Source organism: Myripristis murdjan, chromosome 7 (assembly GCF_902150065.1).
Source record: "Myripristis murdjan chromosome 7, fMyrMur1.1, whole genome shotgun sequence".
NCBI classification, from domain to species: Eukaryota; Metazoa; Chordata; class Actinopteri; order Holocentriformes; family Holocentridae; genus Myripristis; species Myripristis murdjan.
This window is the reverse complement of record NC_043986.1, coordinates 848034-867053: the sequence shown is the minus strand read 5'-3', so window position 1 is coordinate 867053 and position 19020 is coordinate 848034. Positions and strand designations below refer to the sequence as shown.

The following is a 19020-nucleotide window of genomic DNA, read 5'->3' as shown; positions in this document are numbered from 1 at the left end:
AGTTTTCAAAGTAACACTGACTAATCTCAATGTGGCACCACAGCTTTACACAGAGACTAGTGAACATCCTGATGTTTGCTCTTACCCAGGTCACTGGCCGTCCTTCTGATGTCCTTCATCTTCTTTACATGGTCTTTAGTCAGTAGACGTATTTTGTCAGCAGGTGCAACACACACCAGAACCTGAACTTTGTCGTTCTGAGTTGGGTGTGTGTTGTAAAACTGACTGTCATCTGACAGGTTAGATCCAGGTTTGAACTAGAAATGAATGTGAAATTCATTTAAGTAATGATGTAGACAGAGTATTTGTTAGGCTTTGATCCCTAAACTGTACTCTGAGTTGAAGTAGTGCATTAATTTTACCGTGTAACCGTCTTTCATGTGTCCCTTCAAGGCGAGTTTGATGTCCTCTGGATGGACTCCTCTGTTCTCCTTCCTCTCAAGACCCATAGTGTCATTGAAGACAAAAGGGTAAAAGTTTCCAGGCTGTCCTTTTTGGATTTTGTAGGTCTTGTACTGTAAAACACAGGAGTAACAGTGCTGCTGTTAGACAGAGCTGCTGTCTGGTGGGTCAGGACATTTTTTTTCTTGATGGAGGCTCGGCTGCCGTTAGAGATTAGATTAGATAACTTTATTGTCATTGTACGGAACATACAATGAAATTCACTTGCATTCAAGATCGAGCTCTTATTACAAAATAAATAAACGGAAAAATAAGAAAAAAACAAATGCATTCATTCATCACTTTTACTCATCTACACAGTAGACAGACCATACACTCATCATGCCCACGTATGCAGTTAAAAAAAGGGTTAAAATAAAGAGCTCATAAATTATTGCACATTTTGTTGTGATGTGTTCCAGGGGTTTGTTTTCAGTTCAGAGTTCATCATGGTGGTGGCTTTGGGATAAAAACTGTTCATAAAACGTGTTCTCATGGACCTGTAACAGTTCAAACAGGTGGTGGGCAGGGTTAAATGAGTCCTTTAGGATGTTGTGTGTCCTCTTCAGGCAATGGGAGGTGAAGATGTCTGATGTAGCAGGCAACTGGTGTCCTATGATGTTTTGTGCGGCTTTTAGGACTCTCTGCAGACATTTTTTGTCTGCTGCAGAGCTGCTACCACACCACACCAGGAGTCCATGAGTGAGGCCACTGAGCAGCAGTAGAATGACCTCAGGAGCTGCTGGGACGGGTTCATCTTCCTCAGTGTTCCCAGGAAGTACAGTTGCTATTGGGCCTTTCTGACCAGTGCTGTGGTGTTAACGGTCCATGTGAGGTCCTCTGTGATGTGTGTGCCCAGGAATTTGAAGCTGGACACCCTCCCCACCCTCTCCCCATTGATGTACAGAGGCAAATGGACATCCTGCTTTTTCCTGAAGTCAATTATGATTTTTGTTTTTTTTTTTATGTTTTGAGTTAGGTTATTGTCGGTGCACCACACTGTCAGCCCCCGTACCTCGTCTCTGTCGGACAACTCATCGTCTTTGGTGATCAGCCCCACCACAGTCGTGTCATCTGCAAATTTAATTATGGTGGTGGTGTTGTGAGATGGTACACAGTCATGAGTGTACAGAGAGTAGAGGAAGGGGCTCAGCACGCAGCCTTGTGGGGCTCCTGTGCTGAGCGTCAGAGTGGAGGAGCAGTGAGGGCCCATCCTGACTGACTGTGCCCGGTTTGTCAGGAAGTCCTTAATCCACAGGCAGATGTTGTGCCGTATGCACAGGGCGGACATCTTGGTGAACAGTCTGCTGCGTGGGATAGTATTAAATGCACAACTGCAGTTCACAAACAGCAGCCGTGCATATGTCCCCTGCTGCTCCAGGTGGCGCAGTACAGTGTGGAGGACATATGAGATGGTGTTGTCAGTTGATCTATTAGTTTTGTATGCGTATTGGTGGGGGTCCAGGGTGGGTGGCAGGGAAGCCTTGATGTGCTGCAGTACCAGTCTCCCCAGGCACTTCATGATTATAGGTGTCAGTGTCATAGGTGCCAAAGCTGTCTGCTTTTGGACAACTGTGTTTGAGTGAGTGATCAAAGTTACATGATTGGCTGGCCGACCAGTTTTGTTTGCTGCATGTCGGCCACCAGTGGTCAGCTGCGTGTTGGACCTACCCTGTTGGCTGTTAAAATTCAAAATGAATCAGTGCACTGCAGGTCATTCCAGATTTATCGAACACACACGGAGAGAGAAAATACATGGCGCTAAGAAATACACCTCTGACGTGAACAGCCAAGCTCCTGCACACAGATAAATTTATGCTTCGCGGCATGTCTGCAACAAGATCGACTACAAATGACTGCTCCACATGAACAATATTAGTGTAATCCACAGATTTGCTGGAAAGATATAATTTGTCTGACCTTGTGTGTTACTTACACTGAAATCCCACTGTAACACACTGAATAAGAACTACAGTGGTGTGTGTGTGTGTGTGTGTGTGTGTGCATGTGGAACAATTTGAGATTAATAAAGTACATCTATCAATGTATCTGTTTCCACAGATACAGATTAATAAAGTTAATTAAAATTGAAACTACTTCTGACTAATGAACATTTTATAATGGTTAGTGGAAAATAGCTACATGAAGAGCTACAATTTAATTTCTTTATAAATCAATAATAACTTATCAGAGCTACATGACTGTCACATTCAGAAAGCGCTCGTTGGGTGAAGGGGACAAGACTAGATGGAGATGTTAGGCAGAAATGTGACCATTAGAGCTGCTGTTCACAGAGCTGAGGTCAAAACAGCTGCTTTTTAAATGTAGCTGCCCTCCAACCGTATACCAGGTTTTTAACTAGTCTTGTTTAAATTTCCAAAATGTCTTGCTGCATTACAGTGATGCAATATAACTATACTTGATTGTACACTTTATAGATGTGGCTATATCTAAGTTTATGTGTACAATAAAAAGTATCCATACCTTCTTGGTGAAACTTTCATTAGCGTTTGCCTCAGCCAAAGGTCTTCCCGTGATTCTGTCTCGTAAGACATTGTCGACAGAGTTGATGAAACTGGATTTTCCTGCTCCAACTGGACCATGAAGCAGGATTCTCAGATGCTGGACACCGTCCTTTTGTGGTCGGTAATCCTCCACATACTTCAGCTCTCTCTTTTTGTCACTGTTTAAAAAAGAAAGGACTTCACATCATAAGAAATTGGATGAGACGATATCAGTTTTTCAGGCTGTGTTGTGTGGTTGGTTCTCATGTGTCACAGACAACAAGGAACCTCGAGAGACAATAAAAATGTGTTTATCTATAGACAAACCGTGAATGAGGCCAGCACGTCAATAAACAAAGAAAGAGCCACAAGAAATGCTGCTTTACAGCCAATGCAATAATAACAATAAAGCCCGCATGGAGAGAAACAGTCACATGTTGCACGGTTTCTGTCATTTTGAAAATACTAAAACACAGAGCGCCACACAGACATTAGTTTGGTACTTACTCCCATGGTATTTCCCTCCATGGCTCACTAAAAGCTGAGAAACAAATTGCACATGTTGGTTAAGACGCTAGCAGTGTTTCATAGACATCATGCAGCCACTTGTCATTCTCTGTGGGATCAGTTAATCAAGATTGAATTGTAAAATGTTGTGTCTTACGAGGAGATGGTGGTGGTGCACGTCTGGAAAAAAAATATCCCATTGCTAGAAAACAACACATGTAAAACTTAGATATTACAGCTTAAGGAACAATTTATTCATTGCCTAAAATCAAACTGTACACTTAACTTTTAGACTGACTAACTTGATTGAAAAGTTGAATATTTCAAGTTGTTACACTTTAAGCTCAATCAGTTGAATGGATCATGGCTTTGTGCATTATCACTGGTGAAAGTGACTATATGGAACAACATGAAAATGTTTCTTTAGGGATTAGTTAAATCCAACATTATAATAATCATTTAGAAATAAAGAAGATAAAAGCAGCTGCTGTTTTGATTTCATATTCTGTGGGATAGTTGTAAAAGTATTCAGAAAATAAAGTTTCTCTTACTGTGTAATTGTAAAGTAACACCAGTTTCCAATTCACCACCAACACTGAAAATTAAAATTAAAGCGAAAGCAACTTTAAAAAAAAAAAAAAAAAAAAAAAAATCACTTGATCCAGATTCATTTTAAGTTTTGGAACAATCAGATTTCTTCAATGACTGAAGGTATTAATCACTACATTAATATGAAGACAAAACACTATTTTGCTCCCAAACCCGAGGACACCAAACTGAGAAGAAACATACCTGTGCTATCAGAACCAGGAAAGACTGCAGTGTGTGACGGAAACAGTAAGCTTTTAATAATATCTGCCTCTAGAAACTCCACCCTTTAATAAAAAAAATTCCTCCTGTTTTTTTGTTTGATAACAGTCCATGATATTCATCTCATTTTTAGTTTCACTTGTAAACCTGTTCCACTGCGGAATGAAATGACCGAGACAGACTTTGACAGTAAAACTAAAGGTGTGTTTAAACAAAAGACAGGAAAAGGATTTTTGCTGAAATAAACACACAATTTGATTTTGGATTTTAAATGCATCCTAGGGATGTGCTAGGACACATTATCAGTGATGTTCCTGAGGTCATTGGGTGTTTTGGGTCTTTCGAGATCATACACCCTCCCTCAGGCAACCCAGCCAGGGGTGATCACAGCCCTGCTTGTGTCCCAGCAGCATTGGCCCACAGATCATGCCCCCATCTGGAGGCCCTCTCTGCAGCCTCCACAGCGGACTTGATGCCAAGCAGATTTACAACCTACAACCTCAAAGCTCCCAGTCCAATGGAGAGGTGAGCAGAATGGCTGCTGGTCTGGGCTGTAACTGAGGCTGCTCTCCAGCCCTGACAAAGGCAATGTTCCTGAGACTGCAGGCTGGCTTGTTGTTGGCCACGGCTTTAGAAATGGCCTCTGCAACAGTCTTCAGTACCTGGTCGTGTCGCCAGCGGTTCCAGTCCTCCACCAGGGCTGTTGGGCAGCTGCTGAAGATATGTATGAGTGAACCTTTTCCAGGACACTGAGAGCATGCTGGAGAATCACTCTTGCCCCAAAGATGGAGATTTACTGGACTAGGTAGGGCATCATACACAACTGGGACCAAGAATTTGATTCACTTGATTCGTTGGACTAACATCTACCTTTCAGATGTCAGTCCAGTATAACTTCCTCTCCAGCGCTCCTTGTCCATGCTCCCTGCTGCCGCATGCCCACCATCCTGCTTTTCCGCTCCTCCTCTACACCTGCGCACATCACCTCCAGGACTAGATGTCATCTGTCCATGCCATGGGCCTTGTCGTAGCGGGGATGTGGGATGGCTCCCAACTCCACCCATCCAGTTGACACTGTGCTCACCAAGGCCCTGTGTCTCAGCCAAGACTCTGCTATTTCAAGGCCTTCCTGGGCTCTCCGCTTCCTGCCAGTCCACACCGTGATGCCTGCTGCCGCGACCTTGGAATCCCCGGAGTCTTGATAGAGCAGTGCTTCTCTTGTCCGAGAAACTCACAAACTGCGTGGCAGGCCCAGCCGTCTGTGGAGGTAGCTGCTGATCTTCCTCTCCAGGGTCTCCACTGTGGATAGGGTCACCTCGTACACCAGCAAAGGCCAGAGGACTCGAGACAAGATGCCGTGTTGGTAAATCCAAGCCTGGAACGTTTATCACTGTCTTCAGAGACAAACTTACGCAAGTACACCAAAACACAAATGTGGGATGTTTTGTCCTGCAGCCGATGCAGTTTAAAGAACAACAGTCACCTTTTATTGCCACTTGTTGTAAGAGAATCAACGTAGCACAAGAATAAGACAGCATGTAATGTGTGCGCTAGAACGGCTCTTTGTAGCCCCGCCCCCAAAAGGGCCAAAAGGGCTGTTGAGCTCAATGTGTTGGTCGAGTTGCAGAAGAGCAGGAGGATCATAGTGACACCCTGCCTCCTGTAGTGTTCCTATAACATTCCTGTAATATTTCTGTAATCATTAAGTAGCATCTGTGCTGCTAAAAATACAGAGCAGTCTTTCACATAGAAGTCCTGTGAGGAATGAGGAGAGGCAGGATTCTTGAATTTGATGCACTAATGGGTGACCCAAAACAGTTTCACCCTAACAGAGTTTCATCGTGCTCTAGCTGCCCGCTCACACTAATGATGGTGTGAAATTTTAGCAGTGGTGCCGCAGCGCTCCAGAGTGAATACAGAGGAAACACTTGGTATGTAAAATCTGTCACTCAGGACGAGCATACCACGCCACCTCTGGTAATCTGAAATAAAATCTGCAAACTGATCAGCTGACAGAGTTCACACAGACGTGTGACGAGGCAGCCACGCCTGATGGCTTTTCTCACGGCAGCGAGCACGCCGCTAACGTTACGGCCAGGCTGCTGCTGGCAGCGGACGTCCAGATTCACACAACACTTGTTCTTGTTGTGTTGTTTTTCCCATGTGTTTACACATTGTGTGTTTTAGGGTGTGGTGTTGAAATAATCCTGTTAGTGCAGCCAAACAGGGAACATTTTTATTACATTTTATAATATTCTCTCAGTGTATTTATAAAATAAGGGTTAGCCAACAAGTTATTATTTTGTCACTATCTGGCAATTAAAGATTTACCAAAAAAAAAGGTAGTTACCAAAGTCACTTGATGTACTTTATATTGGATTATACTGCCCTTCTTGCGCCCCTTGTGGACATTGTGTGCACAACAGGAGTCGCTTTAGATTATTATGGCCGTGCTGCAGTGTGATGATGCATTTGATGCAATCTTAATATTTTATTTTAGTTTTATTAAATATTTGAATGTGTTTTAAATCTCATCTTTTGGAATACAGTATTCAAATTAGATCCATCTTACAGCCCTGGTGCAAATATGCAGCATGAAGACATTGAACGAGATGTAAACACACACACGTGCACGCTCACAGTCACACACGTAGTACCATATAATATTTCACTTTATAACACCATGTGAAGGCCTGGTTACAAGATTACAGGAATAGTAACGAAGCTAGCAGGTTGTGTGTGTGCGTGTGTGTGTGTGTGTGTGTCTGTGTGTGTATGTGTGTCTGTGTGTGTCTGTGTGTGCGTGCGTACGTGCGCGCTGCCCATGTTACATAATGTGTCAAAGGTGACAGATCATAATTTATCCAGCATTTGTGTGTGTGTGTGTGTGTGTGTGAGTGATTTGAATCTCTTGAGCTTAGAACACACGAATGTGCACGTGACCGATCCAGCGAGGCACCTCCCTACGGAAACACGCGCACACACACGCACACACACACACACACACACACACACACACACACACACACACTCTCTCTCTCCCCTTCTCTCTCGCACACATGATACCATCACTATTTTTGACAAGATGGTGTAATTCTGCCACATACCAAGGACACAGTCACTCAAGGTGATAGATACCCTGCTGTGTGTGTGTGTGTGTGTGTGTGTGTGTGTGTGTGTGTGTGTGTGTACACGTGTTGTTGCAGGCGTTGGTACTGAGGTATTATGGCCTGTAAAGATGTTAGTTGAGGCACGTTTCTCCTCATATGATAGAAAATGTTCTTCTAGCTTCTGACTTACGCATTCATATTTAATTTTTGTCCACATTAACACACACACACACACACAGCAGGATATTTATCACAGAGGCTGATTTTGTTTGTTTGTTTGTTTGTTTGTTTTTCATCAGTTAAAGTTGATTGAAATTTTATTTTTCCAGTTATACACACACACACACACACACATGCAAACTTTTTTCAGTGATGTTCCCCCTTGTTTTTGGTTTTTATAACATAGGTTAATTATTTTAGGAGTTATGCATGATGGATGTTTGTTAAATTAACATTTTAAAAAATCTCCCGTACCCCCTGCAGTACTACAGCATACTTGGTTTGTGTCAGTTATGGAATTATTCAGTCACTTGATCAGTCAGTCAGATTGTATTTATGCAGCTCATTTTATGTCTTAAAATTGAATACAGTGAGCTTTACATGGGAGAGGAAAAAATTAAAGCGGCAAAATACAAAAAAAAATAGATAAAAGAAATAAAATACCTTTAAAGAAATAAGAAGTAGTGATAAGGAAAAGGCCTTAGAAACAGTGAAAAAAGGTTTCAGGTGAAAGCGGCGCTGAGCGAGTGTGCTCTCTAAAATGTCAAACACATTGATTTAAATAAGGACTCAGTATTCAGTTCACATGTCGATCGAGTGAACTCACTGAAGCAGTTTGTAGGGATCAATAAATATCAAGGCTGTGTGGAGAGATTGATCACTTTACACGGGGCAGCGTTAACCTCAGTAATGTCAATATTAACCTCGATATGGAGATATTAACCTCCACAAGAGACGATCCGAGGCCTGACGTGGAGCCGGCCTCAGCTCCCGTTTCATTTACTCTGAGGATCTGAATCATCAAAGACGTTAATAACCTGAGAGAAGAAATGAAGGGTAAAGTAAGACAAAGAAAGTTTGATCTGCTGCACATTTAATTCTCATTCTCCTTAAATCTCCCCTGAAGAAATACACAGTTTATTGCAGATTAACATTACTAGAGGTCATTTTCTCCAGCGACGTCCAGTTTGACAAAAGTCTCTGCCTGCAGTGAAATGGCTGCTATGGGGGCCAACATCATCACACAGGAATCAAATGTGGCTCATTGAATCCACAAGAGTCTCAGCTTTCCAGTCAAAGCCAACTGATGCAGCTCCAAGACTGTTTAGGCCCCAGTCTGCACACACACACCATTTTACAACAGGCCACAAGAACACATGTGGACTGCAGGCTTTGGGGCCCAAACTGCATGGGATTAGCAGAAGGTGGGCGTGTCTGCAAAGGGCAGAGAACCCATTTTCATTCACACAGCTGGAGGTCAGAGGTCAAGGGACCCGCTGGAGACAGACATGACAGTTTTTCCCCTCGCCAAAATTTAGCTTAAATTTGGAGCGATATTTAGCCGTCTTGCAGACAACCTAGCATGGCATGCTTGGGACTTTAAATCGATTTCATTAATTAACAAAGAGCGATTGCAATTTTTGTAAAAAGAAAAAAAAAAGAATGTGAAATGTGAAAAGGTTGGTAGAGCAAAAACAATAAAACACAGACTCACAGACATGGATCTCACACTACATGGTACCACTGAGGTACCGAGTGTTGGGACCCAGCCCGTCCGCTGACAGAAGGAACAACTTCATGTCAGGCATCTTTCCACTGCTTTGATCCTCACTGTAAAACTGAGAGGCAGCAACCAGCCGCGAGTCAGTTTACACCGAAGTTAGCCTCGCACACGAAAACAGTGTCGGTGGCTCAAATCATCCTGGAGTTGATTTAAATGGGAATGGGTACCTAACTCCATTCAGGTTCTGTGGTGAAATTCACAATGATGCTTTGCTGCATGAGCGAGACGACACAGACCTGCAGCCACGATGGTTTTCCTGCTGTCTGCTCGGGGTGAACAAGTGCAGGGTTTCCCTTCAGGAAGGCGGTTATCAGGGGAGCCGAGCGTGTTGGAAAGACAAGGAGAGCTGCAGCACCGCTAATTATCACAGCCAAGAAGGATCAGACACATGAAGAGGCGCTCAGAGCAGCTGATTACGACCACACGCCCTTTGCAAATGGATCGGATGCGTCTTGGAAGTGTCACGTCTGAAATCAACATGACAACAAACAGATTTACCCAGAACCCAGATTTATCAACCTCAAGAGGTGGAGAAGTCCCCGTCCGGCCGCTGAGACGTCAGAAACAAATGCCTCTGAAATGATCGGTTGACCCGCAAGCTTTAGAGTTTCAGATCCAGTGGACCATTTGAACGCTGCGGGAAATCCCAGCATGCAACGCTGGCAAGACCAGATCTGAACATCTGCAAAGAGTTGAATGTGTGCAAGGGCTGACCTGAAACTGTGGGGTTAAAACATGAAAAACTGCAAAAATAACACTGTAGACATTTGAGGCAGTTAATGCAAACAACAAAATCTTACTTTCAGCTCCTCCAACCTTAATTTTAGACGTAAACTCTCAGTTTTAACGTGGCACTTTCTGACTCGTTTTCATCTGGTACATCTGGACCAGTCAGTAACAAATACATCGCCGTTTTCCTTCGTAACTCTAAGTTCCCCTTCGCCCCGGTGTCCTGTTGAATGCTGGGATGCAGTGCAGAGATGCATCATTTCCTTACAGTTCATGAGAATCCCAGCAGCAGTCAGATCCAGACGGCTAACAGGCTGAGGCCCCCAGTTTCATTCCCAAAAGTTAAGCCAGTTTACACAGACGTAATTTTTTAATCTGAATATTACGGCCTAATCAAAATGTGTCTCGTCAGCACGGTCGATCACGTGTCGTGTTTTCGGTGTCAGTAAACTGCCTCGCTGGCACATCAGACAGGACCTTTACTGAGTGAACCACAGCTTCTATATATATTTATTTTTCCTCGAAGTTGTGAACGTGACTGATCCAGTTCACTTTATACGTCCACTGCTTGTGCCCTTAATAAAATGAAGCAGACTCCGTTCCTCCCGTCACGGAAGCTCTGCAGGTTGGAGGTCGGTGTGTGTGTGTGTGTGTGTGTGAGTGTGTGTGACTTGAAACCACATGCTGCTGGATCGGTTCACAGCGTAGTAAAATCAGGTTTTTATGGCCAAGCCTCCTAAAGGTCTCTGGACAGGAGGAGCAGCCTCCAGCTGTCGCCGTCAGTCGGCGTGTCTGACGGGATCGGCCTGTTACCGCTGAGCTCAGCACGGCTGCCTCAGATTGCAGGGGCCATATTCCAGAAACTTCCCTCAGTCTTGAGATGGAAATAATCTCAGATGAGATTTTTTTTCCCGGGTTTGGTGTTTTAGAAGTAAATCCTGACTAACTTTAGGAATTCTATCTAATCATACTTCATTCTGTCTCATCTCAGGTTTAAAATAAATAGTAAGTGTAAATACTCATTTTTTTGTCTGTTACCTAGCAACTGACGCTACGTTTCTCATCTTGCCGCCCTCAAAAGGAAGGGGTTGGCACCACGAGGCGATCCTCCCCTGTGGGAAGCTGTAACGAGCAGCCCGGTTAATAAACGCCTCCTCGTGGAAGTGAAGGCAGCTGATGTTAGAGTTCTCAAATTCTGCCCGAACCCGACCCTACCCAACATTTTCGGGCAGGGTCGGGCCTAAAATGTATGTGAATTGGTCGGGTAGGGTCGGGCTTCAGGTTCTGGTTCTGTGGTGAAGCTGCCTTTCGCCAACTATGATGTCCGTTCTCTCACTGCGACTAGAATTTGAGCCACCGGCGCTGCTAAATAATGGAGAATTTGGCAATCTTTTTTTTTTTTTCCCTCTTCTTTCTTTTTTTTCGGGCTTTATCGGGCTGTCGGGCCTAAAGTTCGGCTAATTAGTAGGGTAGGGTAGGGCGTCAGGCTGGCCCAGTATGGCCCGGGTAGGGTAGGGTCTTAATTTCAGGCCTGATGAGAACTCTAACTTATGTATCTGTTAATGAACGCTGTGTCAGCAAAACACACACGACTCGGTCTGCCGTTAGCCGTTTGGTGAATACGTCCCGCCTGCTGACATTTGGTTGTGTGTGTTTTTGGTTGTGTAAGCACATGGTTCTTATTTGGGTCAAATGTGAGTTGTAATAGTTGTAGCTTCTGCGCGTCATGATATGCTAGGTGCTGGGTGCTGCTTCAATATGTACTGCAGTTTAATATTATGAATTACTGTGATTTTTGTTGTTTTGAATCCTCCTCCAGTTTGTGTCTGTGAAGTCTGATGAGGCTGGGATTCTCCTAGAGGTCACAACGTTTAGCTGAACTTTGCAGTGACAACCTGGCGTGACGAGCTCGGTCCCACCGGGTTCCTTAACTCGTCTAGTTTCATTTTATACCAATTTCTTTTTGTTTCAGTGGGAAAAAAAATCAATGACAAATTCATCGATGGGCTCATCAGCAAAGTCAGGCCTACATTAATATCACTACAGTTTGACTTGTTAGAATTATATTAACTTATGTATGAATTAGGGCTTTAACAGTTGAACAAACCCACAGGTTGCTTTGTATTGCATTTTTTGGGTCACTGTTCCAGTTCAGTTTGTTTTGCACATTAGGGAGAAAAAAACACCACCATTTCCGATATTCTGTCTGTTTTGTTTTATTGGCAAAAGTTATTTATTTGATTCAGAGATGTGATAACCGTTGAAATCAACAAATATTCCTATAAAGAAAAAAGTATCTTTGGGCTATTTAAAACAAACTTAAAGATACTTTCAGTTTCATTAGCTCATCAGCTCGGTGTGTGGCGGTGTGGCTCTCATACAGTGCGTGTGTGTGTGTGTGTGTGTGTGTGTGTGTGTGTGTGTGTGTGTGTGTGTGTGTGTGTGTGTGTAACTGCACTTTTCATCTCCTAGTTGAGAATATAATCAACAGTCAGTGTCAAGTCGCCGTCAGTCTCCCTGCAGGTGTGTAGGGTGCATCACTGAGCGGTGTGTTTTCTTACAGCTCAGTTTTACACCCCTGGTATGAAAGGTTATTTGTAACTTCATGTTTTAATCTCACTGCTTTGCATCATATTTGTCTTCAGGTCTGACATCCAAACAGTTTGAGACATGACACAGATAACACGTCAGGGTCCCTGCAGGTCTCAGACCTCCTGAGACGGGGTCCTGGGTTTAACTGCAGGTCATGAACAGGAGAGCTGTAAGATTCTTTAAAAAGAAGCGACAGAGCCTCCAAAACAAAACGCTCCTCAGATGGTGATGTTCACAGCTGTACCACTAGAGGGAGCCACACAGGTTTTGTGACTTACAGATTCAAAAGAGACCTGTATATCTAACTATGGATATATACAGATGTGTAGCGATGAAGATATAGACACAAATATATAGATATATAGATATATATAGATATAGATCGATATAGATATACCCTGAGGCTGAAGAGCTCTACTGGGAACTTTGGTTTAAAGAGCTGGTTCATGCTGGTTTGTACTAAATATTACCCTTCAGGCTGCTACTGGCTTTTAGCATAGTGTGTGTGTGTGTGTGTGTGTGTGTGTTGCATACTGTGTTGCATACTTCTCTATGTTGTATTGTGGTATGTTGTTTGTGAATATATAGATATATGTGGTATTTATTGTGGTTGTGTGTAACACATACCTTATACCTTCTTGGGGAGTGAATATATTATGCAGACATGTGACTGGCACACACACACACACACACACACACACACACACACACACACACACACACACGCTTGTTTCCAAATGCTGTGTGTTAATCAGAACAAGAGAGATGGTGAGCTGAACAGATACTGTGGTTTGCAGAAATCTGTGTGTGTGTGTGTGTGTGTGTGTGTGTGTGTGTGTGTGTGTGTGTGTGTGTGTGTGTGTGTGTAACACTACACGGCACAATGACAGGGAGACAGACTCAGCAGCTGTGCGGAAGACTAGGAGTGTTTGGTATTTACACCTGTTGCTTTGTGTGGGCGGAGCTTAGCTGAACAAGACCTGGAAGGACCACAGCATTCTGTTGTGGTGCACACACACACACACACACACACACACACACACACACACACACACACATGCTCTGTTACACACTCAATCTGTGCCTTGTCTCTCTCTTCTTATCATTCTCTATCTCTTACACACACACACACACTCTCACTCACACAGCAGCTGAGGGGGGAGTGTGGGGACGGGAGGAGTTTGGTGCGAGCACCTGTTGCTCTCTGTGTGGGTGGGGTTAACTGGGCAGAAATGGGAGCTGGTCAGCTGGTGTTTCATCCGGACAGACGGGACGGGGCGCTTCATATCGAACTGCACACCCAACATCTAAAATATCCATACACCTGATCAATATCCATACACCTGATCAGTATCTATACACCTGATGAATATCTGTACACCTGATCAATATCCATACACCTGATCAGTATCCATACACCTGATCAGTATCCATACACCTGATCAATATCCATACTCCATACACTTGATCAGTATCCATACACCTGATCAATATCCATACACCTGATCAATATCCATACACCCTTGATCAATATCCATACACCTGATCAATATCCACACTGATATTGAACGGTCACACTATAGACCTATAGTGTGATGCTGGACTTTACATGTGCTTTTATACATAATGCACTTTTTTTTTAAACAAATTTCTAATGCACATAACTTTATATTCATTTCTTTTTCTGTTTCTTGTCATTTCACTTATGCTCACATTTTAATTCTTCTCTTGAGAATTTGAGAAACTGATGCAGTTTCCAATCGGGGATCAAAAAAAGTTTTTCTGACTCCACCAAGGATTTAGTGACCAGCGATACGGTGGTTTAAAAAAAAATAAAATAAAAAGAGAGAGAGAGAGAGGGGAGGAGAGGAGGTGTGAAGCTGGTCTCCTCCTGTCTGTGTGCAGAAGCTGCGTGACGCCGGCGTTCCTCTGCCGGAGGCCGGGAAGAAGACAGGAGCCGACGTGGAGGAGGACAACAAGAGTCTGAAACAGGAGGTGAAGAAGCTGAAGGAGGAGCTGGACGACACCAAGACAGGTGAGGAGGAGGAGGAGGAGGAGGAGGAGGAGGAGGAGGAGGAGAGACTTAAAAAAATAAGGATTGGACAATATTGATTTTTCAGGGTCAACACCAAAGTTTCAGTAATCCAGGACACCAGTTTTTAGGCCTGATATTGATTTGCAGTAAATTTTAAATTGCAGCATCAACATTTACAGTAGAAATTCCAACTCAAACCTTGGTTTTAATAAATAAATTCACATCATTACGCTAGAAAAAGAAAATGTATAAAAATGCTAAGATAATCAGAGAAAAAGCAGAAAATTCATAGACAAAAAACTCACCTGAAAATTTGAGGGAAGCCAAGAAAACGGTTTCGATCTGGTTTCTTCTTTTGTAAATGTTTTGTCGTTTGGAAGAGTTGAAGTCCAGTTTGAAACCAGATCATATCCTTTCTGGGGATCAGCTACAGCAACACCAGATTACCAGAAACATGGCCCCGCCCACTCTCTTTTGTTGGAGGCGGAGCCTGACTGGTTTTCATATCTGCCGTCATGTCAATCAAAATTCTCATACTGATTATTGAAAAAATCTGAACATCAGCCCTGATAATCCTGCAGGACTGATGGATCCCTGATAAAACCCGTGAACAGTGCAGACTGAGCATCTCCAGGAGGTTTCAGGGTGAATTTCACGGTCATTGGTAATCAATAACTGTATTGTGATGAACATGATGGTGATTAACACAAAGTTTAATAAGCCAGTCAGACTGTTAGATTCTCTGCTATTTGGTGAGTCAGATTTACAGCCTGTTCAACACAGAGCTCAGTAAAAATATGATTAGCAGTAGAAGTAGTACTAGTGTGTGTGACGTTCCTCTGTGTGTGTGTGTGTGTGTGTGTGTGTGTGTGTGTGTGTGTGTGTGTGTGTGTGCAGCTCTGCAGAAGTCGGACAGCGACGTTCGAGCCATGAAGAAACAGGCGGAGAACCTGACGGTGGAGTACGACCGCCTGCTGGAGGAGCACAGCAAGCTGCTGGTAACCCACACACACACACACACACACAGATATGTACATAAATTAAAAAAAAAAAAAAAACAATACACAGAGAGGCAGATAGAGATCCACCCTCGCTGGCCTCTTCATCAGGTCCACCTGGCTCGTAGCAGGTCAGACCCTCGGTCACCTGCAGAGCTGCCTGAGCTCAGAGGCTCAGTCAGGACCTGGAGGTGTTCCTCAGAGGTGCTGGTCCACACTGACCCACAGCATCACACACCTGCTGCTGATCTGCTGCTCTGAGGTCTGCTGACTGGAGGCCACGTGAGTCCAGTCAACTCACTGTCAGGTTCAAGAAACCAGTTTGAGCTGGTCTGAGCTCTGGGACGTGGTGAGTTCTCCTGCTGGAGGTGACCTCAGCAGACGGTCCGCTGTGGTCCTGACGGGACGGGCGTGGTCAGCAGCAGCTCTCAGGCTGTGGAGCTTAAACAGAGAAAAGCTCCTCCTCACCGTCACAGCAGCAGCTCCTGAGCCGCTGATCTGAGGCAGGACGGATCCTGGTCATCATGCTGCCGACGCCAAACTCTGACCCGACCGTCTGAACGTCTCAGCAGAAATCCAGACTCCTCAGACCAGGAGACGTGTTTCCAGCCTCCTGCTGTCCAGGTGTGCTGAGTCATGTGACCTGCAGCCTCAGCTTCCTGTTCTCAGCTGACAGGAGCAGCAGCCTCTGGGTTCTCCTGCTGCTGCAGCCCGTCTGCTGTGAGGTTCCTCAGGTTCTGCCTGCAGAGATGTTCTCCTGCAGGCCTCGGCTGGAACGAGAGCTTCTCTGAGTTCCTGTTGTCTTCCTGTCAGCTCCAACCAGTCTGTCTGTTCTGCTGTGACCTCTGACATCAGCGAGGGGTTTGAACCAGAGAACTGTCGCCCGCTGGCTGGGTTCTCTTCGTTCTCTGGAGACCCCAGAGAGGGTTGTGGGTGAAAATCCCAGCTGATCAGCAGCTTCTGAAACACCCACAGCCACGCCCCCTTCAGAGTCACTTAGATCCCCGTTCCTCCCCGTTCTGATGCTCAGTTTGAACCTCAGCAGATCCTCTTCACCGCGTCCACAGGCCTGAACACGCTGAGCTGCTGCCGTCTGATTGGCTGATCAGATATTTGTGTTGACGAGCAGCTGAACAGGTGGACCTCATGAAGTGGCCGATGAGTGTGTATTCTGTTACCTGTTATTTAATGCTTTCTTCTTCTCTGTCTCTTCTGAAAACACACTTTAATTGCAAAACCTGCATCACCTCAGTCTGTTTCTCGCATCATTTCCCACTCAAGTTTGTATTTTTATTATTTGTTTTAGGGCGTTTTCACACCTATCTCGTTTGGTCCGGACTTTCAGACTTTTCAGTTTGATCCGAACCTAAATTACAGGTGTGAAAGCTGCCGCGGACCACAGTCCGAACCAAAGGACCAAAATTTGGTCCGACCAAAAGAGGTGGTCTCGGTCCGGACCAAACGAACCATGGTTCGGACCTTCTGCAGTGTGAAAACATCTGTTTGTATGGTTCAGACCTTCGTACCAATGACAGGAAGTTTTTGGAAGTTACGTCACGCTAACCAGCTGGTTACCATGGTTATGCATCTCCGACCGGCATGCTAACTTTAGCTGCTAACGTTAAACGTTGCTGTGATATGCAAGGCGCAACGTTAGTCGACTCGTGTCCGTTATTATGCTGAATGAAAAGTGTCGCACGGTAAAATGTATAGCACTATAAAGACAAGTTAATACATCACTACTGACAGCTCATCTCTTTAAAAAATATTCCCACACTCACCTTCTCTCTGGAATACACCTTGCCATAACTCGCAGGACTGTATGCCGTTTTCTCCTCCTCTCGATAAAGTTTTCTCATGATGAGGAGGCTCATCTTGCGAATAGCAGTTACTCTGATGTATTGCTCATTAACTTGGTGCTGCTGGTAGCAATATACCGACAAAAATATTAGAACGGGAAAAAGATGGCTCGCTCCAATGCCGGCTTTACTAATGTCGCCGACGACTCTACCTATGACGCCGATAAAATCCTGCGGGTATCCCTCCGGTAAACAACCGCTGCCGGCGCCCCTCCGGCCGCTAGCGGCGCCCCTCCAACAGATGGCGCCCTAGGCCTGCCTATACCGCCTATGCCCAAAGCCGGCTCTGGCTCGCTCGATTCATTTTCTGTAAACAGGAAGTAATACTGATGTCAGATGCCGGCCAGCCCAACAACTCAGCGTAACCAAAGCAAAATGAGCCGCGGAAGTGCATGGGGAGTTGATGCGTCCTCTAATGAGAAGAATAAATTTCCCCTGTATGTTTGTCTTGTAAAGTCCGTTACTCCATTTGCAGTGTGAAACCAAACCAACCGGACCAAATGTGTTACAGTGTAACAGAAACACGGAGTTTGGTTCGGACTTTCAGGTGTGAAAACGCCCTTACATTTTCTGTACACTCTATACGTTTCAGTTTGCTGTCATTTCTGTGGGTCTTTCTCTGAGCGCTGCATGGCTCCTGTCTGTGTCTCATTGCGTGGTTGTGAGGTTGGTCCTGCTGCACCTTGTTGTGCGGCTCGGCCTCTATAAATAAAGTTTATTATGATTGTAGCTCAGCTGCTATGTGGTGGGAAGTGTGTTGTCGGCCTCCTGCAGGAGCCCGCTGTCAGGGTTATCTTTAGCTGCTGCAGCTTCACAGCCAGCTGCTCCGCCATCAATCTGTCTGACACACCAGCAGTCAGCCAACACACACACACACACACACACACACACACACACACACACACACACACAGGTTATGTAACATACAGCGAAATGCCCATGCACATGCAGTTGTGCACTTCTTGGAGAGTGAATATGCTATACACACATGTAACTGTAGCCAGGCTGTGCTGCAGTGATACACACTCTCACACACACACACACTCTCTCTCTCTCTCTCTCTCACACACACACACACACACACACACATACTCACACACTCTCAGGGGGGGTTAGGAGAGAGCGTAGTGGCATTTCCTTTAATAGTGAAGCCCCTGAGGAGCAGTTTTACTCGGCGAGGTGTTATTTGCCCTGACTGACTGTGGGGCCGTCGTCCACTCGTTCTTTATTCTTCATCCCTTATTCTTTTTTGGGATCCCCATCAGCTTCCACACAGGTCACTCATACAAAAACAGCAACAATAAAAACAAGATAAACAGTTAAATTACACATCAGTTTCACAAAAAGACAGTGAATTTCCTTTGGGATGAATAAAGTATCTATCTATCTATCAAACAAACCAAAAGCAAATCGGTAAATAAAGTAAAATAACTCCACTTATGAAATAAAAACCTACAGCGATGCACGGAGCTGCAGGTTCCGTAGAGACCATGTGACCCCGCGGCGCTTTGGGCAGAAGAGATCAGTTCAGATTGGAAACGCCAGGAAACTGACGCCGCCAAGTCAAACCCCTCGATGTTTATGGCAAATATCTCACAGCGATACGATACGGCTGTGGGTTCACACTGAGGCGAAATGTTAAGTGTAACAAC

General features: G+C 44.6%; 1 protein-coding gene across 1 annotated transcript in view; it reads left to right on the top strand.

Moving 5' to 3' along the window:
* Window positions 1-19020, top strand: part of bcap31 (B cell receptor associated protein 31) — an 89984-nt gene that overhangs the window by 66484 nt on the left and 4480 nt on the right. The window contains exons 6-7 of the mRNA XM_030055424.1: window positions 14382-14511; window positions 15409-15509. Coding sequence (XP_029911284.1) covers window positions 14382-14511; window positions 15409-15509 — 231 coding nt within the window. The remainder of the gene's footprint in view (window positions 1-14381; window positions 14512-15408; window positions 15510-19020) is intronic.